The sequence below is a fragment of the Stomoxys calcitrans genome, chromosome 1, assembly GCF_963082655.1.
Source record: "Stomoxys calcitrans chromosome 1, idStoCalc2.1, whole genome shotgun sequence".
In the NCBI taxonomy this organism is placed as follows: Eukaryota; Metazoa; Arthropoda; class Insecta; order Diptera; family Muscidae; genus Stomoxys; species Stomoxys calcitrans.
In genome coordinates, this window is record NC_081552.1 from 212,312,802 (window position 1) to 212,338,009 (window position 25,208).

The window sequence follows — 25,208 nt, forward strand, 5'->3', positions numbered from 1 at the left end:
TCACATCAAAACTGCAGATCAACAAAAAACCAAAAAAAAAAAACTTCCATTACCTTTCTTCTACTTACATAGGATGATGAAAAGCCATTGTTCATCCACAATGCTAATATGAAAACACGAAATTAAAGATAGAAATGTTGATGTGGATTTTCATTCAGTTTTAGGCTTTAAAAAGTTAATTATTTTCTAGAATTATTATTTTGCTAAAATTTTCTTGCCAAATAATATTACCCACTGAGCAGTCTCATATGTCTATGCAGTCTAATATGACTCTCAGAGAGTTTCTTGGACATTAGGCCTAGTACTAACTGAATTTCTTCATTCACAGCGAAAATCCCTATTAATTTAAGCCTAGTACTGAGTTCGTTTTTTCGCCCGAACAACTGTCAAAACGTATTAAAAAAAATAGAGTTACGAAGAAAACGCGAATACATTCCGTAGAAGTGGAACTAAGTTCTATGTGCAAAATACTTACTTTACATTAATTGGCTATGACAGAAAATTTGTTCCACTAGCCGAACGTAGAATAGCGTTCCAAACGCCTCGATCTTTTGCGCTCATTCTAAAATCTCTGACACCAAGATTCGAGGTGTCTCCCACCACTTGATCTTTCCATCGGGCTTTTGGTCTTCCCGGTTTGCGTGTGCCACCGTGTTTGCCTTCAAAAGACTTCTTTGCTGGAGCTTTTTCATCCATTCTGACAACATGACCTAGCCAACGCAGCCGTTGTATTTTGATGCGTGTAACTATGCTAGGCTCGTGGTTCATACGTCGCCTATATTCTCCATTATCGCAAACTGGTCCACTGCCTCATCTGCTTTCACAAGTACCCATGCTTCAGAACCATATAACAGCACGGGTAGTATCAGCGTCTTGTATAGTGTAATCTTCGTCTGTCGAGAGGTGGCCTTGTTTCTAAACTGCTTACTTAGTTCAAAGTAGCATCTGTTTGCCAGTATTATTCTTCGCTTAATCTAAAAGCTGGTGTCATTCATTTCGGTTTCGGCGGTGCCGAGGTATATAAAGTTACTAACTGTCTCAAAGTTATGGTTCCCAACTTTCTCAATTTTCTTTATCTGCCTTCTTCTACCCAGATAAGCTGATGCATACGCCTTATCAGCGTGTCGCCTCCGGTCTTAAATATTTCAGGGGGAAGCCCGTCGGTTCCTGCTGCCTTGTTGTTCTTTAGTCGGGTCACTGCTACTTGGACCTCATTCTGACTAGGAGGTAAACATTCTATACCATCATCAAGGATTGGTTCTGCGGTATCCTCTTCGCCGCCAAAGTCGGACACTAGCAGTTGGGTAAAATGTTCTTTCCATATCCTCAGCATGTTATCTGTGTCAGTTACCAGATTTCCTTCTTTGTCTCTGCAGGAGGATGTGCCTGCACCAAAGCCATCGGTTTGATGTTTAATTCTTTGGTAGAATTTCCGGACTTCTTTCTGACTCCTGTACATCTCAATTCGCTCACACTCACGTCTTTCCATTTTCTTTCTGCGGAATAGACGTTCCTCCTCTCTCCTTTTCTCCCGTGATCAATTTGGTTCCTCGTGTTTTGATCGGGTGACAGCCATGGGGCTTTGTGAATATGTTTATGTTGAAATCTGATGCTACTAAGTAACATGTTTTTTGCCGCGGCGAAATCAATCAGCCCCAACCCATTACTACACGTTATCTTGTGGAGGCTAAACTTTCCGACAGTAGGACCAAAAATGGCTTCCTTCCCTTTTTTCGCATTAAAATCTCCCAGAGATTGCAAATGTAATTAAATGCTCACGAAATGGGCAACAATCAACTCTGCTTCAATGCTGTTGCCTTTGTTATGTGTGTTATAACTTTTGTTTGTGTTCTGGCGAAGAATAAAGTCCTTCAGATTTCGCAATCGCTGCGAATGAAGTCAGCATCCGACGGATTCTATTCTTTGCCAAAACACATGACGAAACAATTAAAGGTGGTCTCATTTGTACAACAACCACAAATCATATGGTGCAAACCGCCATTAAGCTGATCGAAGTTTAGCCAACACTCACAAAGGCATTTGTGTGCGTGTATGTATACATGTGTATACATGAGCAGAGAATATGGGAGAGAGAAGATAACTTTGTTGTTATCTTCTTTCTCCCATACAAACAGAATTCTGACATATTAATACCGTCAAACCTGGCCGGTTTTAAACGGCTGTTTGCGTGAGACCACCTTTTTAAATCCGGCTTGGCCAAAACACAAACAAGTCAAACAGCAACACATACCAAAGGCAACAACATTGAAACAGAGTTGATTGAAGCCTATTTATAGTGACGCAGCGTCATGTCGGTACTATTTTGCTCATAGAACTCAGTACCACTTTTACGAAATGTGTTTGCATTTTCTTCGTCATTTCGAAGTGAGTCAGCAATAGGCTTTACTTGGTTAAATATGTTAGTACACGTAGGGCCAAATCCTTCTTGCGACCTGAGTAAGAAAATAGTTTCTCGATTTTATTGAAGCCTGGGGCCTAGTTTTCGCTTCCGTTATCGAACTAGTTTTTATTCGAAGATTCAATCGGTTCAGTAAATATCAATTGGATAATGACTAACGAACTTAACTTTTCAAAAAGTTTACAATTTCAGAGAACAAAAACATTTTTAAGCTTTTTTTAACATCCAAACGATTAATCGATTAAATCGTCCTAAATTATTCGATTATTTTTTTATTTGAAAATGTATCATTTTCAATAGTTCGATTATTTGAAAGGTCACGAACAATGATTAATAGAATAATAATTAATCCAGTGTACAACCTAGTGAGTACCACCCATTACCCTTTATAGGCTTAAGAAGTAAAAACGGGAGATTTAATAAGGAATAGAGGTGTGTACGTGAGTCGTGAGGAGTCGTGTCACGCGTGAATCACTTGATTCGTGAGTGAGATCCAAATCTAATCACGTGATCGTGATTGAATTAGAATTCTTGGTGCGTGAGTTTGAATCACGACTCAAGGGGAAATCCCGAATCACGAGATATCACCACTCATAAGAAAATAACGACTTTGGGTTGGTATTCTATTCTGCTTTCGGAAAAGTCGCTATAATTTTTAATTGTTTCGCGAGCGAAATTTGATAGCAATCAAATGTTTTTGTTTCTAATCGAAAATACTTTTTTATCTGCACTTACTGTTTCCTATGTTTAATTATTGTTTTCGGAAGTAAATAGAAAAAAGAACTACCCAATAAATCACAAAAACAATGTATGCCGGCAATTATAGCCATAATTCTTCAAGGGTTGCTGATATAATATTGTTATGCCATTTTCCCACTATAAAAAAAGAGTACTACTTTTTCGCAAAAATATTTTTTCAACCGTGATTCCCAAGTTTTTCGTGAGTCGTGCGTGAGTAAGATTTTTGTCTCGTGAGCGTGCGTAATCGTGTGTCGGCATAAAAAAGTGAATAAATGTTTTTTTTCTCGTGAGCGTGAGTGAAAAGTCACTCAGTGCACATCTCTAATAAGAAAGCTATGGGCCTATTCAAAATACTTTACAAGAAAACGATTGAAAAATGGATCGCAAATTTGTTTATTTAATTTTGCCTATAGGCTAACTTTGCCGTTAGTATCGATAGGAAAAATATAAATCGATATTCAGCTAAAAACTAAAATATCGATAGTACCATCGATTTTTCGCCAGCTCTTGATTTAAGGCCAGCGTAGGGGTCATTACTGAACACCTGGGTTCGAATCCTGGCGAGAATATCAGAAAAAATTTTCGGCGGTGGCTATTTTTACCATTTAAAAACTTTGCCCAAAAAAGTGGTGGCGCATTGTGGCACGCCCTTCGGATTCGGCTATAAAAAGGTGGTCCCTTACCATAGAGCTTAAAATTGAATCGGACAGCACTCATTGATGTCAGAAGTTTGACCTAGTTCCTTAATGAAATGTTCATGGGCATGTTTGCATTTGCAAGACATTAATCTCTAATACTTTCTTAATTGGCGGACTTTTTGCTTGATACACAATACAGTGTACAAAGATTCATCCAATTGGGGACCTGCCATATAGAAGTTCTATTACCAACAGCCCATAAGCTGTGAGATTTCAACCAGAGCCTTTGGTGTTTCGCTACTGTCCTATTACAGGGGATATTGAAGTTCTGGATGAATTTAATAGGTGACGTCGCCCATATGGCATTTACAGTTTGCAATCCCATGGCTGCCGGTTGTAGGTATCGTATTGACCCCATGACGTTCCTCATTGGCAATGGCTGCCGCCTCAGTGTACAACACAATGCTACAACAACAACAAAATTCAGTGTTTTCGCTAGTCTTCACTTGTTAATAAGTTTCCTTTGGATATTATGGATAGCTGATGGACTTTTGAAATTTCGTTCATCCGACCACAAAACTTCTATATAGGACTGTAGTAGGTGGGTCCACAACCATTAACGCCGAATGGATAGATAAATATCCAAGAAAAAAGTGCTGTCTTAGAAAAATTCTAGTTTGAGCTAAGAAAAAGGTGTTCTAATGAAATTTGGATTGGCGTAAAGCGGACGAATGAAACTAATTGAAAAAAAAAATACCATTATATAAGGCCTTGTTTTGGGGGAAAAATTGGATTGTCGAAAGTCTGCAAATTTTTAAGGCTAAAAAAAATCAAACAAAAAATGTTCTCAAAATTCTTAAGAGTGAGATTTCTGGAAACCGTTTAGTGTCTTATTGCATTTGATGGTTGCTATATTAAACAAGTAAGAGCGTGCCAAGTTCGGCCGGGCCGAATCTTATATACCCTCCACCATGGATCGCATTTGTCGAGTTCTATGTGTAGTATTTCTTTTTAGGCAAGCAAAGAATATTGAAGAAGATCTGTTGTGCTATTGGAGCTATATCAAGTTATAGTCCGATTCAGACCATAAATGAATGCTGAATATTGTAGAAGTCATTGTGTAATATTTCAGTTTATTCGGATAAGAATTGCGATTTTTAGGGGCTCAAGAAGCAAAATCGGGAGATCGGTTTATATGGAAGCTATACCAAGCTATAGATCGATTCAGACCATACTATTGGGTTGCCCAAAAAGTAATTGCGGATTTTTCATATAGTCGGCGTTGAAAAATTTTTTCACAACTTGTGACTCTGTAATTGCATTCTTTCTTTTGTCAGTTATCAGCTGTTACTTTTAGCTTGCTTTAGAAAAAAAGTGTAAAAAAAAGTATATTTGATTAAAGTTCATTCTAAGTTTTATTAAAAATGCATTTACTTTCTTTTAAAAAATCCGCAATTACTTTTTGGGCAACCCAATAGACACGTATGTTGAAGGTCATGAGAGAAGCCGCTGTACAAAATTTCTTCCAAATCGGATGAGAATTGCGCCCTCTAGAGGCTCAAGAAGTCAAGATCCCAGATCGGTTTATATGGCAGGTGTATCAGGTTATGTACCAATTTGCGCCATACCTAGCACATTTATTGGAAGTCATAACGCGCACTATGGGCTCAAGAAATCAAGACCGAAGATCGGTTTATATGACAGCTGTACCAGATTATGAACCGATTTGAATCATACTTAACACAGTTGTTGGAAATGATACCAAAACACCACGTGCGAAATTTCAGCCAAATTGGATGAAAATTGTGCCCTCTAGGGGCTCAAGAAGTCAAGACCCAAGATCGGTTTTTATGGCAGCCATATCAAAACATGGACCGATTAGACCCATTTACAATCCCAACCGACCCAAAAAAGGTATTTGGGTATTTACCCAATAAATACTCAAGCTTTGGGTATTTACCTAATAAATACCCATGCGTTGGGTATTTACCCAGTAGAAACCCACCTCTTACAATGGGTTAATGACAAAAAATGCGTTAATTTCGTTGAATCTTTGAATAGTTCCAATCGTCATTTTTAAACATTGTGCTGCAGTACTTTTTTAAATTAAGGCCCATAGTATATGTATTAAAGATACACCAGTATCTATAGCCGCTAATTGATGAAAGAGAAAAATCTCTTTACCACACCGCAGTGGTCTTAACACAGACATTAATTTGAAGTTACATTCAGTGCTTCAGGTGTCTGATGTTCAGACAGTAGGTTGTTGTTGTTCACAGAGGCGGCGGTCCTTGCCGACGAAGGAATCCATCGGGTCAATCCGGTATGTACAACCGGCTGCCATGGGATTGCAGACTGTAGGTGGGTTTTTAAAGTTCCGTCCACCAGATTATCATACGCCACTGCCACTACAGGTCTAACATCTGGACCATTCCCTACTTTTTAGTTTTAATGCAGAAAAAAGCCTTTGGAAAGTGTTCATACATAAGCATTTCTATCTTTAAACGCGTTTGATTTATGGCTTAAGAAAACAAAAGTTTCTCGCACACTGTACGCATTCCTCTATATACAATAAATACTACATTTACATTTACGTATAAACTTATTTTTCTATTTCTTTCAGTACTGGTCTCATTGTTAATCTCCTCCCCATTATTTCGCTTTAAGGTGTTTGAAAGATTCTGGCGTTTTTTTTCTTCTCACAGTTTATGATGTATTCTTAGTCCATTGTATACCAAAAGAAAAAACAAAAAGTTTATAAAAATTGTATTGTATCATTTATATTTATTTAGAATTGTATTCGACAGAAGCTTATTTTGTTTTTTATGTAACGCAATGCTTTCGGCCTTTACAAAAATGTGGTGTTTGGCTTACAGAATATCAAATTTCTACGAATTTCCTTACTTCCCCCTAGTCTTCCAAACTACAAATGATGTATAGTACATATATTTGTGTGTCCTCCATATTAACCAATCTGTGTGGGTATGTAGGTACATTACCTACCTCTTGTCTATATTACAAATATTATTGACTAACTCTTGCATATCTGGTATGTAAATTGTAATTATTCGTAAATACATAGTTACATACATTAGTCCTGTACATCCTTTGTATTGTTGTCTAAACAAAACTGAAAAAAAAAAAACATTTGAAGTCCTGGTGATTGGTTGTCGATAAAATTTTTTGGTAAAGGTTTATTTAGTCAATTGAATATAAACATCTTTTTTATTTTATTTTTTCATATCATTCATTAAAAGACTACTTCTTTTTTATTTAAATCTCATCACTGTAACCATTTTGATATGAATACCAACATTTTTTTATTACCCCATCATATGTAGGTTCACGATCTGGCACAGTAACTCCCGGCGGCCACACGACTTCACGACCCGGCAGTGCCATGTCCACATCCACTACAATGTCAACATCTGGGTTTATCAACAGACGATCAATGCCAGCTGCTCGCAAACCCCGTCCAGCCAGTATTGCCGGTACGGTTGTATCGGTAGATGGTAAGTAGCAAATTATGAAAAAAAAAAATAATTATTTAGTTTATTATTAACTTGTTAAGGTAAGGTTAGGTTAAATTGAAAAGAGGTTGCCGATTCTATTCATCCACATGCCACTATGCACATACACACCTCAGCCAGTAATCAGTGTTTTGTGACTGGTAACTGGTGAAGAGGTTTTAAACTTCTTATATATGATTTTGGCAAGTTTAAATCAATTTAGCAAGCCTTGGAATACGAATGAATGACTTTCATCCTTCAGTTATAGAGGATGTCTAGCCCAAAATCAGGGTTTTGTGACTAGTAACTGGTGAAGAGGTTTTAAACTTCTTAGATATTCTTTTGGCAAGTTTAAATCAATTAAGCAAGCCATGGAATACGAATGAATGACTTTCGTGCTTTAGTTATAGAGGATGTCTTAGCCATATCTGTTCTACCGCGGATTATAATAAAATATATCACACTTCGGGTTGAGAGTGTGTCTTTGTCTAGGACAGCGTCAGACAATGCCCAATTTTAAAATGTGTTTCTCCTCTAAAGCCCATGTTTTAGGTGCTGCCATCGAACCAGCCACATCGCTTTAGGTTAGGTTAGATTGAAAAGAGGGTGCGGATATTAATCCGCCCCATGCCACTATGGACATACACCTAAGCCAGTAATGGCATGTTGTGCGCTCTTAAAACTATAGAGTAACCTCTAAGTTAGGAATTCCGTGCCACTTACAAAATCCTTAATACCACTCCCCTAAGTTGGTTCATGTCTGGTATTGTGTCTCCACCTAAGTGCCGGCATCTGTTAGATGCGAAAGCCAGGCAATGACAAAGGAAATGCTCCAACGTCTCATTATCTTGCCGCACCGATTTTACATAAGTGAGCTCGTAGCCCTATGTATCTCGTTATGATACCAATAGCTATACTGACTTCCTTCTTGCTTCCATCGTCTTCTTACGATCTGGATCCAATCTTAGGATTTTCGCCGTCCTACCGACCGTTTCGCTGTTCCACAGTGTTGCATGCGCGTTTGTCGCCCACGCCCTGAACTCGGACTGCGTCGACCCGAAAGGCTTCTGGTTAACCAAGTTTATTCGCGGCAGTCCTCTGGCCTTCACCACCAAATCATCTGCCCTTTCATTCCTCCTTACTTCGTTATGGCCCGGCACCCAAACGATGTGAATTGTGCCATCCTCAGAGAAGGCCTTAATCTCCTTCTTACACTGCAAGACTGTTTGTGACCTAACTGTCCTTGTTGTTATTGCCCTTATGGTAATTTTACTGTCCGTAAAGATGTTCACAATCGTCGTCCTCGCGTTAGCACCACACCACTTCACGCATTCCGTGAACGCCCGGATCTCTGTCTGCAGGACCATATTATGGTCAGGCAGTCTAAAACAGATCTCAGTACTTGGGTTCTCAATGTAGACCCCCAGGCCCACTCTGTCCTCCGTGTAAAATGCTCTTCCAGATGGCAATATTAGGGTTCCTTCAATCCCAGACTGTGCCGCTAGCAGGGAAAAAGTGTTCCATGGAGACCCTTCAATCCTGAACCTCACCGATTAGATTTTCCGAACATATCGTCACATCTAATACCTCCTCCCTAAGGTAGCGGTGTTACCAATATTAAGTGTTATTAGGTCGTTGGTATTTAATAACTCTGCAAGGGCTTGGCCCCGCTTTTTAGTGTTGGTACTACCCCACGAAATGTGGTGAGAGTTTGCATCGCACTCTTTTAGTACCTCGTTTCCTGTCTGTTTTGCTTTGCTCACCAGCCGTTGCAGCTCCGACGTGGGTGGTGGTGTCGGAGAGTCGAAAGGCAGATAAAGTGATGTCACGTATGCTCCACCGTCTCCCTGTTTCCACACTGTTGCATCCGACGTTGACAACTCTGGGGAAAATATATAAATAAAATTTTTATGACAAATAACGCAGGTCCTCGGCCGAGTACCAGTGTTAGCATAGAATAATTGGTAGTTGACATGGTTCAGTCCAGAAACTTTGTTCCGGGTCGTCCATGGCAATATGAATCTTGCCCTTGCTGATTTTCTCCATCAGAGCGTGTGTAGCAGTCTCGCTCCGGTGGAGGTTTATCGTACCTCAATCATTGGTCCTCCAGTAAATGGGCAACTTGGGAGTAGGTGATGATCTCATCGTCTGCTCCCTGTTCTTTGGACTGCATTGACTTTCTTGTCACTGCACTGCCTAATGTCATCGTATTAGATCGTCGGGTCCCTGTTCGTTAGGCTGTATTGAGTTTCCATTCCCTGTACTGCCTGATGTTTCAACACTAGGATCTTTGCCTATCTTAGTCTTCCAATTCTTAAGTAAATGGGCTTCTTGCTAGTAAGTGATGGTAGTATCATCGGCTCCCTGTTCGTTAGATTGCATTGATACTCCTGTCGCTGCGCTGCCTAATGTTTCAATATTAGGTTCTTTACCTATACTAGTCCGCCGAATCTTTAAGTCGGCTGTGTTAGGTCTCTCGCCACTGCACTGCCTGATATTTTAGTATTAGGATCTTTGCTTATCCTAGTCTTTCCAATATTGAGAGAGGCCGTGATTGTCTCGTCATCAGCTCCCTGTTCGTTGGGCGGTATTGAGTCACCTGCCACTGCACGGCCTGATGTCTCAATATGAGGATTTCTGCCTATTCTAGTCTTCCCAATCTTGAAAAAGAAAGCCTTGCTCCCGTAGTGCGCCATGCCTTTAGTCTTAGCCAAAACTCGTCACGGAGACTTGATCAATGCCAACCACAAGGGGAGTTCCTTCCTCCTTCTCCTCCCTGTGGAAGACCTCCCACTTCTCTGCGGCAAAACCTTGATTTTGCTTGCCCAAGAATCCCAACATACGTTCCGTTGCAAATTTACTGCCCCATCCCTTGATGAAGACTGTCGCCTTTGTGAGCTGGGGGATATCCATCTTTCTCCAGCTCCTTCCTTCCGTGATGGCTGTAGCCTCCTATTGGAGGTCACAGTCCTTCATGAAGACTCAGGGGCCGTGCGCGCTTTCTTCGTTCCTGTTCCGACTTTGTCTACCTCCGCAGGACACTAACTGGAGTCTCCATTGCGGGATGGCTGGCTTGGTTTTCCCAAAGTACTTAAAAGCGGGGAGTTCTTTTTCTTCTTCAGCATTTTAGCAGTGTAATGCTCTTCGGGAGATCTGATTCTTTTTCCAGCGTCCGTAGAAGTGTTGGAAATGTCAGTTCTATCCCTTCCAGTATCCTGCACTTTCGCCAGATTGCGCTGCCAGTATAACTCCTCTATCCCCTTCGTCGTACACCGGATCGCTTTCTCGCTCTGCTTGTGAGATTAACAAAGCCATCGCTCACCTCTGCCGTCATCCCGATGGCCTCATCTCTCGATTCGGCTGCGATGACTGTTTCATTAATACCGTCGCTGTCTGAACCCGAGTCAGAAACACCACCATCCCTCTCGTTAATCCGTCTCTTCCTCATTAATTAGTCCGACGACTAGTTGTGCGCCTGAAGCATCACTCTCGACTACAGGTGCCAAGGCACCCACACCTATAAGAGGGGAGGACAACACACTACGGTCTGATGCCACCACCGCAGATGTTGAGTTTTTGGAGTCCATTTCCAGCCTACTCCAAAAGGCTTTAAAATTTTTTCGTAATGGTAGTAATAATTTGCAATCAACTGATCCTCACCGTAAAAAAAAAAATCACAGAAATAATGAAGATCAGGTTCAATTACGAAAATAATTGATCCAATTAATTTTTTAATTGAAACTGTTTCAATCACGAAAATGATAATATCAATAACAGTGTTTGAAAAAGTTGATTGAAGAAATGTTTAACTAAAAAACAAGTAAAAGCGCTCGGCCGTGCCTAATCTTATATACCCTCCACCATGAATCGTATTTGTCAAGTTCTTTGAATTATTTTTCAAATATATATGACGTATGTCAAGCTATTGACCAATATGGTCATGCCACACAAGTCAAAAATATCACCTCGAAAATTGCATGCAAATTGAGTAATAATTGCGCCCTCAAGAAGCTCAGATAGTCAATAGAAGGTTGTGAACCGCACATATGCATACTACGACATATGCAAAATTTCAGCCAAATTGGATAAGAATTGCGCCGTCTAGGACTCAAGAAGTCAAATCAGGAGATCGGTTTATATGGCAGCTATAACCGGATATGAACTGATTTAAACCATACTTCACATAGTTGTTGGGAGTCATACCAAAACAAATGTGCAAAATTTCAACCAAATCGGATAAGAATTGCGGCCTCTAGAAGCTCAGGAAGTCAAGACCCATGATCGGTTTGTATGACAGCTATATTAGGTTATGGACAGATTTAGACCATACTTAGCACAGTTGTTAGAAGTCATAACAAAAAACCTCACCCTGCGCCCTCTAGAAGTTCAAGAAGTCTAATCGGGAGATCGGTTTATATGGCAGCTATATCAGGTTATAGACTGATTTGCACCACACTCAGCACAGTTGTTGGAAGTCATAACAAAAAACCTCACGCAAATTTTCAGCCAAATTGGACGAAAATTACGCCCTCTAGAAGCTCAAGAAGTCAAGACTCAAGATCGGTTTATGTGGCAGCTATACCAGGTTATGAACCGATTTAAGCCATACATAGCACAGTTGTTGGAAGTGACAGCAAAACACCACGTGCAAAATCAAAGCTAAATCGGATAAGAATTGCGCCCCCTATAGGCTCCATAAGTCAAGACTCAAGATCGGTATATATGGCATCAAAACATGGACCGATTTGGCTCATTTACAATCCCAACCGATCTACACTAATATTTGTGCAAAATGTCAAGCGCCTAGCTTTACTCCTTGGAAAGTTTGCGTGCTCTCGAAAGACAGACGGACGGACAAATCGACTTAAAATGTCATGACGATCACGAATATATTAGACCGGGTCGATTTTTTTTTTTCAAAAAATCGTATAGCAAAAACGTAAACTACATACAATTCTAAGAAGAGTCTCCATGTATCAAAAAAAAAAAAATCCTAATCCGCGCCACTCGCCTTCAAAATGTATTTCCTGTTCTTTCGATATTTGATATTCTTGTGATCAGGTCCCATTTGTTGTTCGAATTTCGTAAGATTTTGCGCAAGTCACTTTTTTGGTCCAAGGACGAACTGTCTATTTTAATTTAAATTAAATTAATTTTGCTCCGATCTTTACAAACTACGTTCTTTTTAATGTTCCAACATGTGTGCATAATTTAATCAAAACCGGTTCAGTTTTAGACATAGCTCCCAAATATATGATTCATTCGATATGACACTTTGAGTCTTTAGCAGCCATAAGTTTTGTCCCATTTGTACAAAATTTTGCACAAGACATTATTTTTAATATTCCAAAATGTGTGCATAATTATATCAAAGTCGGTTCAGATTTAGATATAGCTCCCATATATATGTTTCATCCGATATGACATTTTTAGGTTCTAGTAGCCATAATTTTGGTCCCATCTTTACAACATTTTGCACAAGACGTTCTTTTTAATGTTCCAACTTGTGTGCACAATTTTATCAAAATCGGTTCAGTTTTAGACATAGCTCCCATATACATGATTCATTCGATATGACAGTTTTAGTCTCTAGTAGCCATAAGTTTTGTCCCATCTCTACAAAATTTTGCACAAGACATTATTTTTAATATTCCAAAATGTGTGCATAATTATATCAAAGTCGGTTCAGATTTAGATATAGCTCCCATATATTTTATCCGATATGACATTTTCAGGGTCTCGTAGCCGTAAATTTGGAGAGGGCCGTTGCTGTTGTCTAGCGTTCGAAGTCATCAATACAACTACTTCCCACAGATGCACATAATAACGTGTACCACGGAAGTGATGTAAAAGTCTGTCATTACACATGCTTTGGGAAAAAGTACAGTTAATAGACAGGGTTGTCGAGCGTGGTTAATGTGGTAATTGTATCATAGAGGCGTTTTCGCAATTAATACGATTCATAGACAACATACCAACGCACGGCCCTTGAAGCCATCACACCTAATATGGTTGAAAAGTCTTCTAACCAAAGACGAAACGCTTCCCATAGTGGTTGGTGTGTGTTGCTATCTTTGGCTTTCCTTTCCCATTTGCAAAGAAAATCTCCAATCATTGAGCTTGTCTCGAGCTCAATGATTGAGCTCTAACAGTCAAAAAAATTTAAAATTAACAAATAAAGTTTTGTTCTTGTTGTTGTAACCACATTTTCATCTGAAGGTGGCGATCCTCGTCAAGCTCGTTCCGGTCCAACTGTCCGATCCCCGGTGGAACAGAGTGGCCATTGGTTATTTAAAGGCGCCAATAACTCGCCTTGTCATATCGAGCATTGTAGACAGTCAGTATTTGTACAGAGCCAGTGCCACCCGGCCTCTCACTAAGACTCTCCGCTCGATACCGCTGATTGTCCGCGACTGCAGTTATAGCTACTCCGGATGGAGCATTTCACTGTCCGCAACCATTGGGCGCGCCCGGTTCTCGTCGCTAAGCTTATCGTGACAGCAATGACCCCAATGGATGGGGTCTCCTTTTTATAGCCGATTCCGAACGGCGTGCCGCAGTGCGACATCTCTTTGGAGAAAAGATTTACATGGCATAGTACCTCACGAATGTTGCCAGCATTAGGAAAAACCACCGCTGAAAATTTTTTCTGATGGTCTCACCAGGATTCGAACCCAAGCGTTCAGCGTAAGAGACGGACTAAACGACCTCTAAAGGCGTTAAATCACACGATCTAGGCGACCAATTGACCGGTCCCGAACGTGAAATAAAATGTTCACCGAACTCGCCTCTCAATATTTCCTTTGTTAAGCGTGCTGTGTGGCATGTGGCACTGTCTTGTTGAAACCACATGTCATGCAAGTCAAGCTCTTGCATTTTGGACAAAAAAAATTGAATATCATCTCACGGTAGCGCTCACCATTCACACTTACGTTACGATTCGCATCATATTTGAAGAAGTACGGTCCAATGATGCCACCAGCCCATAAACCTATGAAACTGTTACTTTTTCTAGATGCATTGGTAGCTCTTGCAATGCCTCTGGCTGATCTTTACTCCAAATTCGATAATTCTGATTATTTATGTGCCCATTGAGCCAAAAATGAGCTTCGTCGCTGAACGTAATTCAGCACGCTATGAACTTTCTTAACAGAGCACGCATTTTAAAAATAAAATTTGTAAAACGATTCATGGTTAAATTATAGACCAAACTTTAGTTTGACAGTGAAACAAAACACGGAACGTGCGTGAGCTGTTTAAACCAGTGTTGCCAAAAAGATAATGGCTAAAAAGCCACCCTTTACTTGTAATAGTAACAGAAAACCCAACGTACTTCATAAAAAATATTTAAAAATATGCAATCGGATATTGTTCGGCTGCAGACCGTAGGGTTATCTGTTTCTTTTGCAAATTGAAGCAAAACAATCTTTTTTTAAAGTTAGGCAGAAATGGTGTTTTTGTTTTGTAATAGCATTTGAGTGGTTTCCGTAATTTCGTTTGGTACCACCAAACTCGTCAGTAAGATTTTTTTAATATTAATAATCAAACAAAAACCAAAATATTATTTTGGAAAATTCAAATGACATGTATTTTGTTTTTTCTTCTCCGACTTATTTTATAGAAATAAATAAACTTAAAAAAGAAAATAAACCGCCCGTGAAGAATGTATCACTTTCACCCTCAACATCCGCACAAACCACACCTAAGCGATCAACGAATATGATGTCCACATCTCTTATTGTGACCTCATCATCCTCGCGTCTTTTCAGCGCCGAAAAGAAGACACCAATCAAAAGGGTAAGTTTGGAAAATTTGAAGCCGCCTATGAGCGAGCTAATATTTCCATTGATGGTTGTTTGCAGGAACCGCTTACTCCCAAAGTCTCAACACCAAAGCCGCTTTCAAAAACAGCCAGTTCGGATCGCTTGCACAAATTGAGCAAAGAAAAATCTAAAGATATAATGTCCAAATCGGCCATAACGCCTCCCATTAAGCAGACAATGTCCAGTAATGGCAAAGACCATCAAAATGCTGCCACCAAGAGCAAAGAACAGAAAGAAGCACTTAACCAAGTCAAGACAGAGGAATCCCTTACTAAAACCACACCTCCTCAGCCACCCGCTGAAGTTAAGCAGAACGGCGGAGAAGGCGGTGAGGTGGAATCGAAAAAACACTCTGATAATGATGATGGTATTAAGGAAAGTTCCCTTGTTGAGGTCTCACCTCAACACGAAGAAAAGGCTGATGAGGGCACTGAAAAAGAACCGGATACTGAATCGGAATCGACTTCAATTGCATCAGTGCCACAGAAACCGAAATCTCGCAGTGGCAGTAAGGAAGGTTCAATGGTGCGTGACTTGCCTCCTGCACCGTTGGTCGACAACAATGATGCAATGACTGCTTCTATGATGGCAAAGAGTAAAATTACTACCGAGGAAGAAGCCAAGGCTGCTTTGGCCGAAAGACGACGGTTGGCTCGAGAAGAAGCCGAAAGGCAGGCCGAATTGGAAAGACAACGTTTGGAAGCTGAACGATTGGCTGAGTTGAAACGGCAAGAAGAGGAGGCAGAACGCCAGCGTCAGTTCGAAGAAGAAGCTATGCGTCTAGCCGAAGAGCAACGTAAGGCCGAAGAGGAGCGTTTGCGTCAAGCCATAGAGGTAGGTTTAAATGTCCCAAAACAGAAAGGTGTTTAATTACGTATTGGTAATCTCTTGCAGGAAGCAAAACAACGCGAAGAAGAGGAAAGGCAAAAACGCGAAGATGAAGAGAAACAGCGCATAGAACGTGAAGAAGCCGAAAAGAAGGCCAAAGAAGAAGCCGAAAAACAAAAGATTGAGGTCGCAGAACGCCTAAAGCGCGAGGAAAAAGAACGCGAAGAAAGACGAAAACGTGTAGAAGCTATTATGTCACGTACCCGCAGAGGTGGTGCCGCCACCAACACACCAAATTCCACTCCTACAAAGGTAAACATTGCAACTTCTCATAATTTCTTTAACTAACCGATAATGTTTTTTCCCTCCAGGAAAATAATAACTCTCCCAAACCAATAGATGCAGTGGCCACTCCTACTGGTGAAACAAATCCTGTGGAAGCAGAAGCTCAACATCTCACACCAAATTCAAACAACATCAGTGACACAAACATTTCATCTGAATCCACCACACCAATAATACCAACAAATTCCGAAGTCATAAACAGCAGTAATGACAACAGTGGTCCTACATCAGGTTCTAGCACCACATCCATAACACCATCAACTCCAGCAACCGCATCACAACCTGAAACTCAATCGCAAATACAGCAGTCAACGCCTGTAATTGCTGCCAATATCGCCAACACCACCACCACTGAACCTCAGAACACACAAGCGATGTATGAGCAATCGGTTATTGATAAAGAAAACTCCCTCATCAATAGTTTTTCCAATATGATTATTGATGAGAATGTCAAGAATATTCAACAAAACTTGCAGCAGCAACAGCAAATACAAGCGCAAATAGTTGCTGAAGAAACAAATGGCAAACAAATCTTTGTCGAATTGCAGAATAATGACACCAATACAACAACGCCACAATCGGTAGCTAATGGCAATGGCCATCACATAGAAAGTATTAACAACAAGAAGTAAGTTATAAAATTATTATACCATATCTATGAACTAACTGAGCCCGGCCCGTTCTGCTGCGCCCGATAATGCTATGTTGGAGAAAAGTACTCTTCATTTGGAAACTTTAGCCTAATTTCAGTTGAAAATGTATTAAAATTTTCCTGTGGATTTTTCTACTCTCGAATACCTTTTATTTAAACCCCAATAAGTAAAAGTCCCGTTTAAAGGTGTGGTGGATCCCCAGAGACTTGGAAGTCAATTTCGAGTTCTACTCCCACAGACCTTTAATTTAAGATCCATACTGCCATGGTCGATAAATGAGTCCGATTTGAGGGGATTTTTTGGGGCAGGGTGACCCACGTAACACTGAAATCCTAATTGGATTTCAGGTTCGCTTTCTACTCTCAAATACCTTTAATTTGATACCCATATTCTAGTCATTGGTCTATAAATCCATTTGGCGTGTTTTGGGGGTGGGCGGCCCTTCTAGGCACCCCAAATCAGATTCTGATATTGGTATGGTTGGTTTTGGGTTAATGTAAGTGTACCAACAAAATTTCGCTTAAATCGCCCTACCCATCTCTGAGATCTGGTGTTTTTGAACATTATTGTTAAGGCCCGTCTTAGAGTGGGAAAGTTAAAAAATAATACAGCAAACAACCGCAACGAAGTCATAACGAAGATAATTGCTGTATGATTCATTTTTACCACTCTGCCCTCTTTCTGTTCATGTTGGATTCTCCGAAGTAGCACCATTTACTGGCTGTTTGCAATCGGATCGACTAAATCCATTTGAAGACAGGCAGTAGATAGCTCTAACTTAAATGTTAGTGCTACTTCTCACTTGGAGTGGCTCAACGCTAATAACATTGTACATCAAGTGGTAGTTGTCTATAAATGACTATATGACTACCTCTATCGATGAGCTAAAAATGATTGCAATCCTAACGTTAATGTTTGCAACTCCTCCTATCACGGCGAACGTCATTATTTTTGGAACGTCATATTTGTGTCCCCACACATTAATTAAATCACACAGTGTCCTGATTATCATTATGATTGATCGACTGTTTTAATGAAAGGTGGTCCGAAGTCCACAACCTTATACCTTTAATTTAACCCCATATTGTCATGAGTGGTGTATACAGCTGTTTGGCGGAGGGCGTCTATATGAGAGTTGTGCGCTACACTCCATCTGCCACTTGAGTACATTCTTAAATGACGCACTCTACTCAAACATATCTATCATTTGATCCCCCATTGTTTACAAAGTTTAATGTCATATTCGTAATCAACTCCCAAATACGTTTCATTTGCTATGATCGAGTTAAATTCCCATTTGGGAGGCCTTTTGGGGGTGGGGCAACCCGCAAATACTTAGACATCTTTTTGATGTCATATCCGTAATCTTCTCCCGAATACCGAGTCCCAATTCATTATGTACGTTCAATATGTTTGTTTGGGGAATTTTTGGGGTTGGAGTGGCCGCTGGGTTCCTTGGACCCAACTTTTAATACCATATTCATATTCTACTCTCTAATACCTTTCTTTTGATACCCATATTGCCCCGATCTGTCAACCTTGATTTTGGTTGGTGTGTTTGGGGTAACGGGGCCTATTTCTCCTTCCTGACCATATTCGTAATCTACTCCCGAACACTTTTCATTCGAGTCCCATATTGTCATTATCGTCCAATGTGCCCATTTGAAGGGGTTTTGGGGTCGGGTTAGCCCCCTAGATCCATGGCCCCAAATTTTGATATCAAATTTGTATTATACTCCCGAATACCTTTCATTTGAGTCTCATATTGCCCCGATCGGTCCACTTTTATTTTTGGGTGGTACTTCTCGGGTAAGGGGGAGGGTCCGCCCCCTTAAGATATCAAATAATTATATAGCCTATTGCTCCTTGCGGACCACTCACCACAATCTGTGAAAATTTTAAAGGAATCGGTTAAGCCGTTTTTGAGTCTATACGAAACAAACAAATCCACAAACAAACAACTAAACAAACACGCACAAATTAATTTTTATATGTATGTATATAATAGCCTGGTTTTGCTCTCGTAACCATACCGTAAATGTAGGAAAACGTGTCAGCTGTTTTGTTTTGATTCACACACATATTAATAGCGAACGGAAAGTAGAATTCAGTAAAAACAAAATTTTACGTTTCGTTTTCGTGTCAGCTGACAATATTTGAAGTTTGAACAAAATTTAAAACCAAAAATTTAATTTGGAAAACTGCTTTTCTCCTATTTTATGATTTCTCTGAAGAATCTATCACAATATATTGTTAATAGTTTAGGTTGAATGTGTAGCCTACCATGAAAAGGTGAGTCCACTCGGTGGCCAGTCTGACCTGTGTCATAGAACCCACGGCTTTGAGGGCCGCCATATATGTATACTAATTTCGAAAGCTGTAAATCCCTTCCCAGCTCTGCTTGAAAGAACATACACTCGTCCGGCAGTCTCACCAACGTACCGATATTTTGTGTGTCGGAGTATGGCCCCAATCCAGTCCCTGTCTCCATCTTGGTGCTATCTATAAAGACCGAGGTATCATTCTCTTCAAAGACAGTATTCGCTTCCCATTCCTCCCTCCATGGAAAGATAATCCCGATAACACCCCAGCCTCTAAGAATTCCCCTAATCGCCCGCCTTCTGACTACATTATCTCCGAAGTACGCGTTGAAAGCCCTGTCACATAGTATACAGTCGCACAGGGAGAAACTCAGTTCGACCCCCATTCGGTTCAGGGCGGTGACTGTCATCCCATCTCCTCGTTATTTAATGCCCTCTCAATATTCATGGTAGCCGCCATCGCGTATTCCTTCTGTAGGAGAGACGCCTCGACTTCTCGCACCACTTCGTGGAGGGCCGTCTCCTCCGACCTGCCCTTAAGGTATGCCTGAAGTTTCCGACGTCAGACCCTCCCTCACCTTCAAGTCATTTAGTTAATAAATTTTTTTCGTTTATAATATCAAACGCTACGTTTTATAATAAGCATAATTGCCTCTTTGCATTTACGATACATTTATTCTACATTAACGGTACATTTACGAAAGCATAACCAGGCCTTTACATATAGTATTACTAGCTGGATCAGTGTGCTTCGCTTCACACCAGAGTGGCTGATGAAAATTGAATGTTTCTTTAAATGTTCCTGGATCTACATTACTTATATCGTATGTGTTGCTCAAATCAGGGCTGCGGAGTCGACCGGAGTCGAGTCGCACTATTGTGCCGGAGTTGGAGTTTGATTGGAGTTGAGCACGTTAGCCCCGACTCCGACTTAGTCGCATCTCTCTCAGGCTTATTGAGAGGCTTGGTGCGAATGTCTCAAGACTCTCACTAATAGGGAGAGAGAGACTCCTTAAATTGGGCTCGGGAATTCACTGCACAGGCTACCCCAAAGCCAAAAGGCTGCGGGCATCCCATGCCTAAAAGAACTAGGGCGAACAACAGTAAGATGGGTCCAAGAACCTTTGCTAATGTCGCTAGGAACAGTTTGGCGATGTTAGTTGTGCTCTAAAAAAGATTGGTAAGATCTGGCCAGGTGCAGCACTAAATTTAGTCAAGAAGGAAGATATTCCTTCTCGACCAATGACGCATGCTTGGATACCAACGATTCCCTCAGATACTGAATCGATACTTAGAAGACTAAGGGAATGTAATCTTTCAACCATCGACTTGAAAGATTGGTAGATTGGATAAGGCTGATGGTGACCGGAGACATGCAGTATTCGTACGAAACTCAGGAATAGTGGTACAGTACTTTCTATCAAAGAGGGGCTCAGGTAGGATGTAATCCACACTACCTGGAACATCGGATATTGTATCAACGATAACACAGTATCCGTAGCCGCCACATGACCAATGAGAGATCTCTCTTAACCACACGGCAGTGGTCGCTGCAATTTGGGTAGCCACAATGTCCAAAGGCATAAGATGTAGCATTAAATTCAGTGCATCAGATGGTGTCGCCCTCAGTGCGGCTGTGATGCACAAACAAGCCATCCTTTGGATCCGGTTTAATATTGAGCAGTTGACGCGCCGTCCTTTTGACGCGCCGTCCACCAGACCACAACACCATACAACATTATAGGTCTGACAACTGCAGTATATTTCCAATGCCAATGGTTCTCTATATCGAGAGATCGGTCTATATGGCAGCTATATCCAAATAGGGTCCGATCTAGACGATAATCAACAAACAGGTGTAGAGGTCTATCAAAACCGCTTTTTCAAATATCGTTCAAATCGGATGAAAAAATGTTCCTTTTATGGGCTCAATATTCTATATCGGGAGATCGGTCTATATGGCAGCTATATCCATCTATGGTCCGATCTGAACGATATTCAACAAACAGGTGTAGAGGTCTATCAAAACTCAGTTTCAAATTTCATCCAAAACGGATCAAAAATGCTTCTTTCATGGGCTCAATACTCTGTATCGGGAGATCGGTATATATGGAAGCTATATCCAAATATGGTCCGATCCGGACCATATTTGACTGGAATGGGTAAGGGTCTACCAGAAAAAACTGTGCCAAATTTCGCCGAATTCGGGTAATAAATGGACCTTTCATGGCCTCAATACCATATATTGGGAGATCGGGCGGTCGGCCTATAGGGCAGTCCGATCTGAACCACACTTCACAGAAATGGGTAGGGGTCTAACAGAACTCACTGTGCCAAATTTCATCGAAATCGGATGAAAAATTACCAATTTATTGCCTTAAGACTTTAAGTCTGGAGATCGGTCTATATAGCGGCTATATATAACTAAAATCCGATTCTATGAGATCAGATCAGGTCAGGTTTATATACAAAGAATACGAAATCATAAAAATAGTTTGGAAAATGTTTTTATACCCAAGATATCTGTAAAATTATAAATACCGAGCTTTTGGGTATTAATTGGTAAATACCCGGGTTGTTGTTGTTGTTGTAGCAGTTTATTGTGTTCTATCTTTCGCCTGCTTGATTCTGTTAAGTGTCAAGACCCAGGAACACTGCGACTAAGATGGGGTGCGTCCACAGGGATCTGGGTCGGAGTCGAGTGGGTCTGGCCGGGCAGTTAAACAGGTGACGTGTATCGTGCGGTCCCTGGTTACAATCGGGACATACATCTTGCACGTCGGCATCAATCCTAGCTCTGTGGGAATTGAGGCGGCTGCATCTGACGGAACGTAATTGAGCCAGAACTACTCTGGTTTGCCGGGGAGGTCGATTTCTTCGTGTGCAATGGGTGGCGGTCGTTCTGCAAGGACTACATTCACCCGGTAGCCAATTACCGCATCTGCATGAATGTTGTTTAGACCCGCTTGATATGCCGCTTGATCTAGAGGTTCTCTCATGTAGCGCTGAACCTCACGCTCTAGATCGTGTAGATCTACCTTAAGGTTTCTGGGCGGTGGATGTGAGGAGAATGTGTAAGAGCTGTCAAATGTGACGCCAAGTATTTTGGGACACTTGATGGTCGGAATCATTTCTTCATCGACTATCACAGTCAGCTCAGTATTCACCTCACGCGTATTTGTAGTGAACAGTGTGCTGAAGATTTGGTGGCGGATATCTTCAGATTTCTTGCAGCGAAATATGAGGCAAGCTCGTTGAGGTAGACGTTCAACCTATCGCAGATGTCATCAATGGGTGGGGGGCCTGATGCCATGATCGTACAATCGTCCGCATATGATACGATCTCTATGCCGTCTGGAGGGGGTGGAATGGAGGATAGGTAGAGGTTAAACAGTGCCAGAGATATCACCCCCCTTGGGGAACTCCCTTTTTCACTCTACGGTGTTTCGACTTCTTATCCTTAAATTCCACAAATGACTGGCGGCCACACAGATAATTCGCGACCCATCGTTTCAGGCCTGGCTGGAGGGACGTGTCGGCGATGTCCTCAAATAATTTGGCATGGCTGACCGTGTCGAATGCCTTCGATAGGTCCAGTGCCACGAGGAACGTCCTATCACATGACCTGGGCTGATTGAAGCCACGGCAAATGTGTGCGGTGATGGCATGCAAAGCTGTTGTTGTTCTGTGCAGTCTCCGAAATCCATGTTGATGCTCGAATGGAAATTCTCCTACGAGGCTCGGGAGAAGTAATGCCTCAAGCGTCTTTGCCACTAGTGAGAGAAGGGAGATCGGTCTGTACGCGTCTCCCAAACTCGGGTCTTTTCCAGGCTTCAGTAGCGGGATCACTGCCCATTTTACAGACATCGGGAACTATAAGAGTATTCAATGACAGGTTGAGGACAATGGTAAGGTACTCAACTCCAGGTGAATCCAGATTCTTCAACATCAATGTAGAGATTCCGTCGGGGCCCAACGCCTTAGAAGATTTGGCGCCACGGATGACATTCGTAACTTCGCGCACGGCAAATTGTGATGGCTGTTCATCGGCTCGGAGACCACGAATACGGCGAATGGCTCTCCTCCTTGCCCTGTCTCTCTCGGGATGCACAATAAATTGACGGTTGAACAACCTGGCGCATCTCTTCGGATCAGTCACGGTTATTTCGCCAAAGGTGACTGAGGTCCTGTCATCCCGTCTACCGGGGTTCGAGGGTGACCACAGTTTGCCTACACCGGTGCCTAAGTTACATTGCTCCAAGTGTTCCAGCCACAAATTCCGCTTATGTTCGTTTACTACCCTGTTTATTTCCAGATTCAGCTCGCTGATTCTGGGGTTAGCGGGGTCCATAGCACGAATCCCATCATGCTCGTCTGCGAGTACCACTACTTGCGCCGGGAAATTGGGCCGCACTTGGGGTATTCGACCGGCTGGTATAAAGCGAGCGGCTGCTGCGTTAATGATGTCTCGGAATTTCCTCTCGGCCACAAGCACATCAGAGGGGGGTGGCAGTTCACTGAAGCGGCGATTGGTGTATTCTCTGAAGCCAGTCGAATCGGCCTTCTTATAATTGATAAACGTCCGGCGCTCAGAGGTTATGAAGTCGGGTGGTCGGTCGATGGTGAGAATTATGGGGAGGTGGTCTGACCCCAAAGAGATGACGGCTTGCCAGGATACGTCACTCAGGAGACCATGACGTGTGATGCGCATTAAAGTCCCCTAGAACCAGACGATTATGGCCAGATAGCAACCCACTTATGTCGGGGTTGTAAGTCTGGCCATCAATCGGAACACAGCTGCCAACCGGCGGAATATACACGTTGTTTATCTCTATCTCGGCATTACCAGACCTGACTGCTATCCCCATTCATTCCATGTAGGGGTCACTAGTGTCAAGCACAGGCGAGATAGGTCTATACTGCACGGAATGGTGTATTACGAAGGCCAACCCCCCACCTCCATTCCTTGAGCGATCCTTACGTAGCACATTGTAACCGTGACAACTGTGCAAGCTGCAGGTGTTGGTCAGCTTTGTCTCCTGGATCGCTGCGACCAATATTCTCTTCCGACTCATAAAGTCCACCATCTCATCGATCTTGCCACGAAGTCCGTTGCAGTTCAACTGCAAGAACGATACACTTCCCGGAACTGGCCTGGCAATATTAGGGCTAGGATGCAGCCGTTGCGTAAATTGCCGTACGGGAGAGGTCGGGGGGTCACATAGTCTGACGATGAGGACACCGAAGGCGACGACGCTTGTGACCCACTGCTGGGAAAGTTTGCACAGCACCTTGCGGCATAGCCAGTATGACTATACTCCCGTAGTGAAGTGAGGCCAGAGCAAGATCGGAAATGTACCCACTCCATAAACCGGTTACACCTTACCGACACCGACCGATGATGAAGGCGGTTCTGGCAAACCGAACAGAACCAGGGTCCGGGGTTCTTTTCAATCCCGACCAGAAGCGTGCGGAGAAGGCACTCCGGGATATGCCTCTCCCATGACGAAAAAAGACAAACACGTACACTGCGGCGGCAGCCCTTGCCGACGAGGATTCCATCGGGTCAATCCGGTGCGTACAACCGGCTGCCATGGGATTGCGGGTATTTACCCAATATATCGGGTAAACACCTTTTGGGTATTTACCCATCGCTACATATTCGTTTACTACTTTAAATACCTTTCATTTGAGTCCCATATTGTGCTGATCAGGTGCAAACAAAATTTCCCTTAAATTTAATCACCCATCTACGAGGTCGGGCACTCATTGATATGAGAGATGTATCCCCTGTAGGTTAGGTTGGGTTCAATGGGTCGCTCACTAGGAGGCCAGTTTGGTCCATTGTGGTATCCTAGAGAGAGAAGGGGAAGAAAAAAGAAAATGTGAGACTTGGTACTAGAAGTATAACGAATAAAAGGAAAAAAAGTA

General features: G+C 41.9%; 2 protein-coding genes across 8 annotated transcripts in view; one reads left to right on the forward strand and one right to left on the reverse strand.

Annotated features, from left to right (window-relative positions):
• The window catches only part of LOC106086180 (ensconsin), an 84,382-nt gene that overhangs the window by 56,450 nt on the left and 2,724 nt on the right, over nt 1-25,208 (forward strand). For all 7 annotated transcript variants that reach the window (XM_059365489.1, XM_059365496.1, XM_059365499.1 and 4 more), the window contains 5 exons: nt 7,140-7,310; nt 14,929-15,104; nt 15,170-15,964; nt 16,025-16,270; nt 16,330-16,931. In XM_059365489.1, the coding sequence (XP_059221472.1) occupies nt 7,140-7,310; nt 14,929-15,104; nt 15,170-15,964; nt 16,025-16,270; nt 16,330-16,931 (1,990 nt within the window). The remainder of the gene's footprint in view (nt 1-7,139; nt 7,311-14,928; nt 15,105-15,169; nt 15,965-16,024; nt 16,271-16,329; nt 16,932-25,208) is intronic.
• The window catches only part of LOC106086183 (integrator complex subunit 7), a 65,185-nt gene continuing 64,932 nt past the window's right edge, over nt 24,956-25,208 (reverse strand). The window contains exon 3 of the mRNA XM_013250767.2: nt 24,956-25,131. The gene's annotated coding sequence lies outside the window, so the exon portion shown is untranslated. The remainder of the gene's footprint in view (nt 25,132-25,208) is intronic.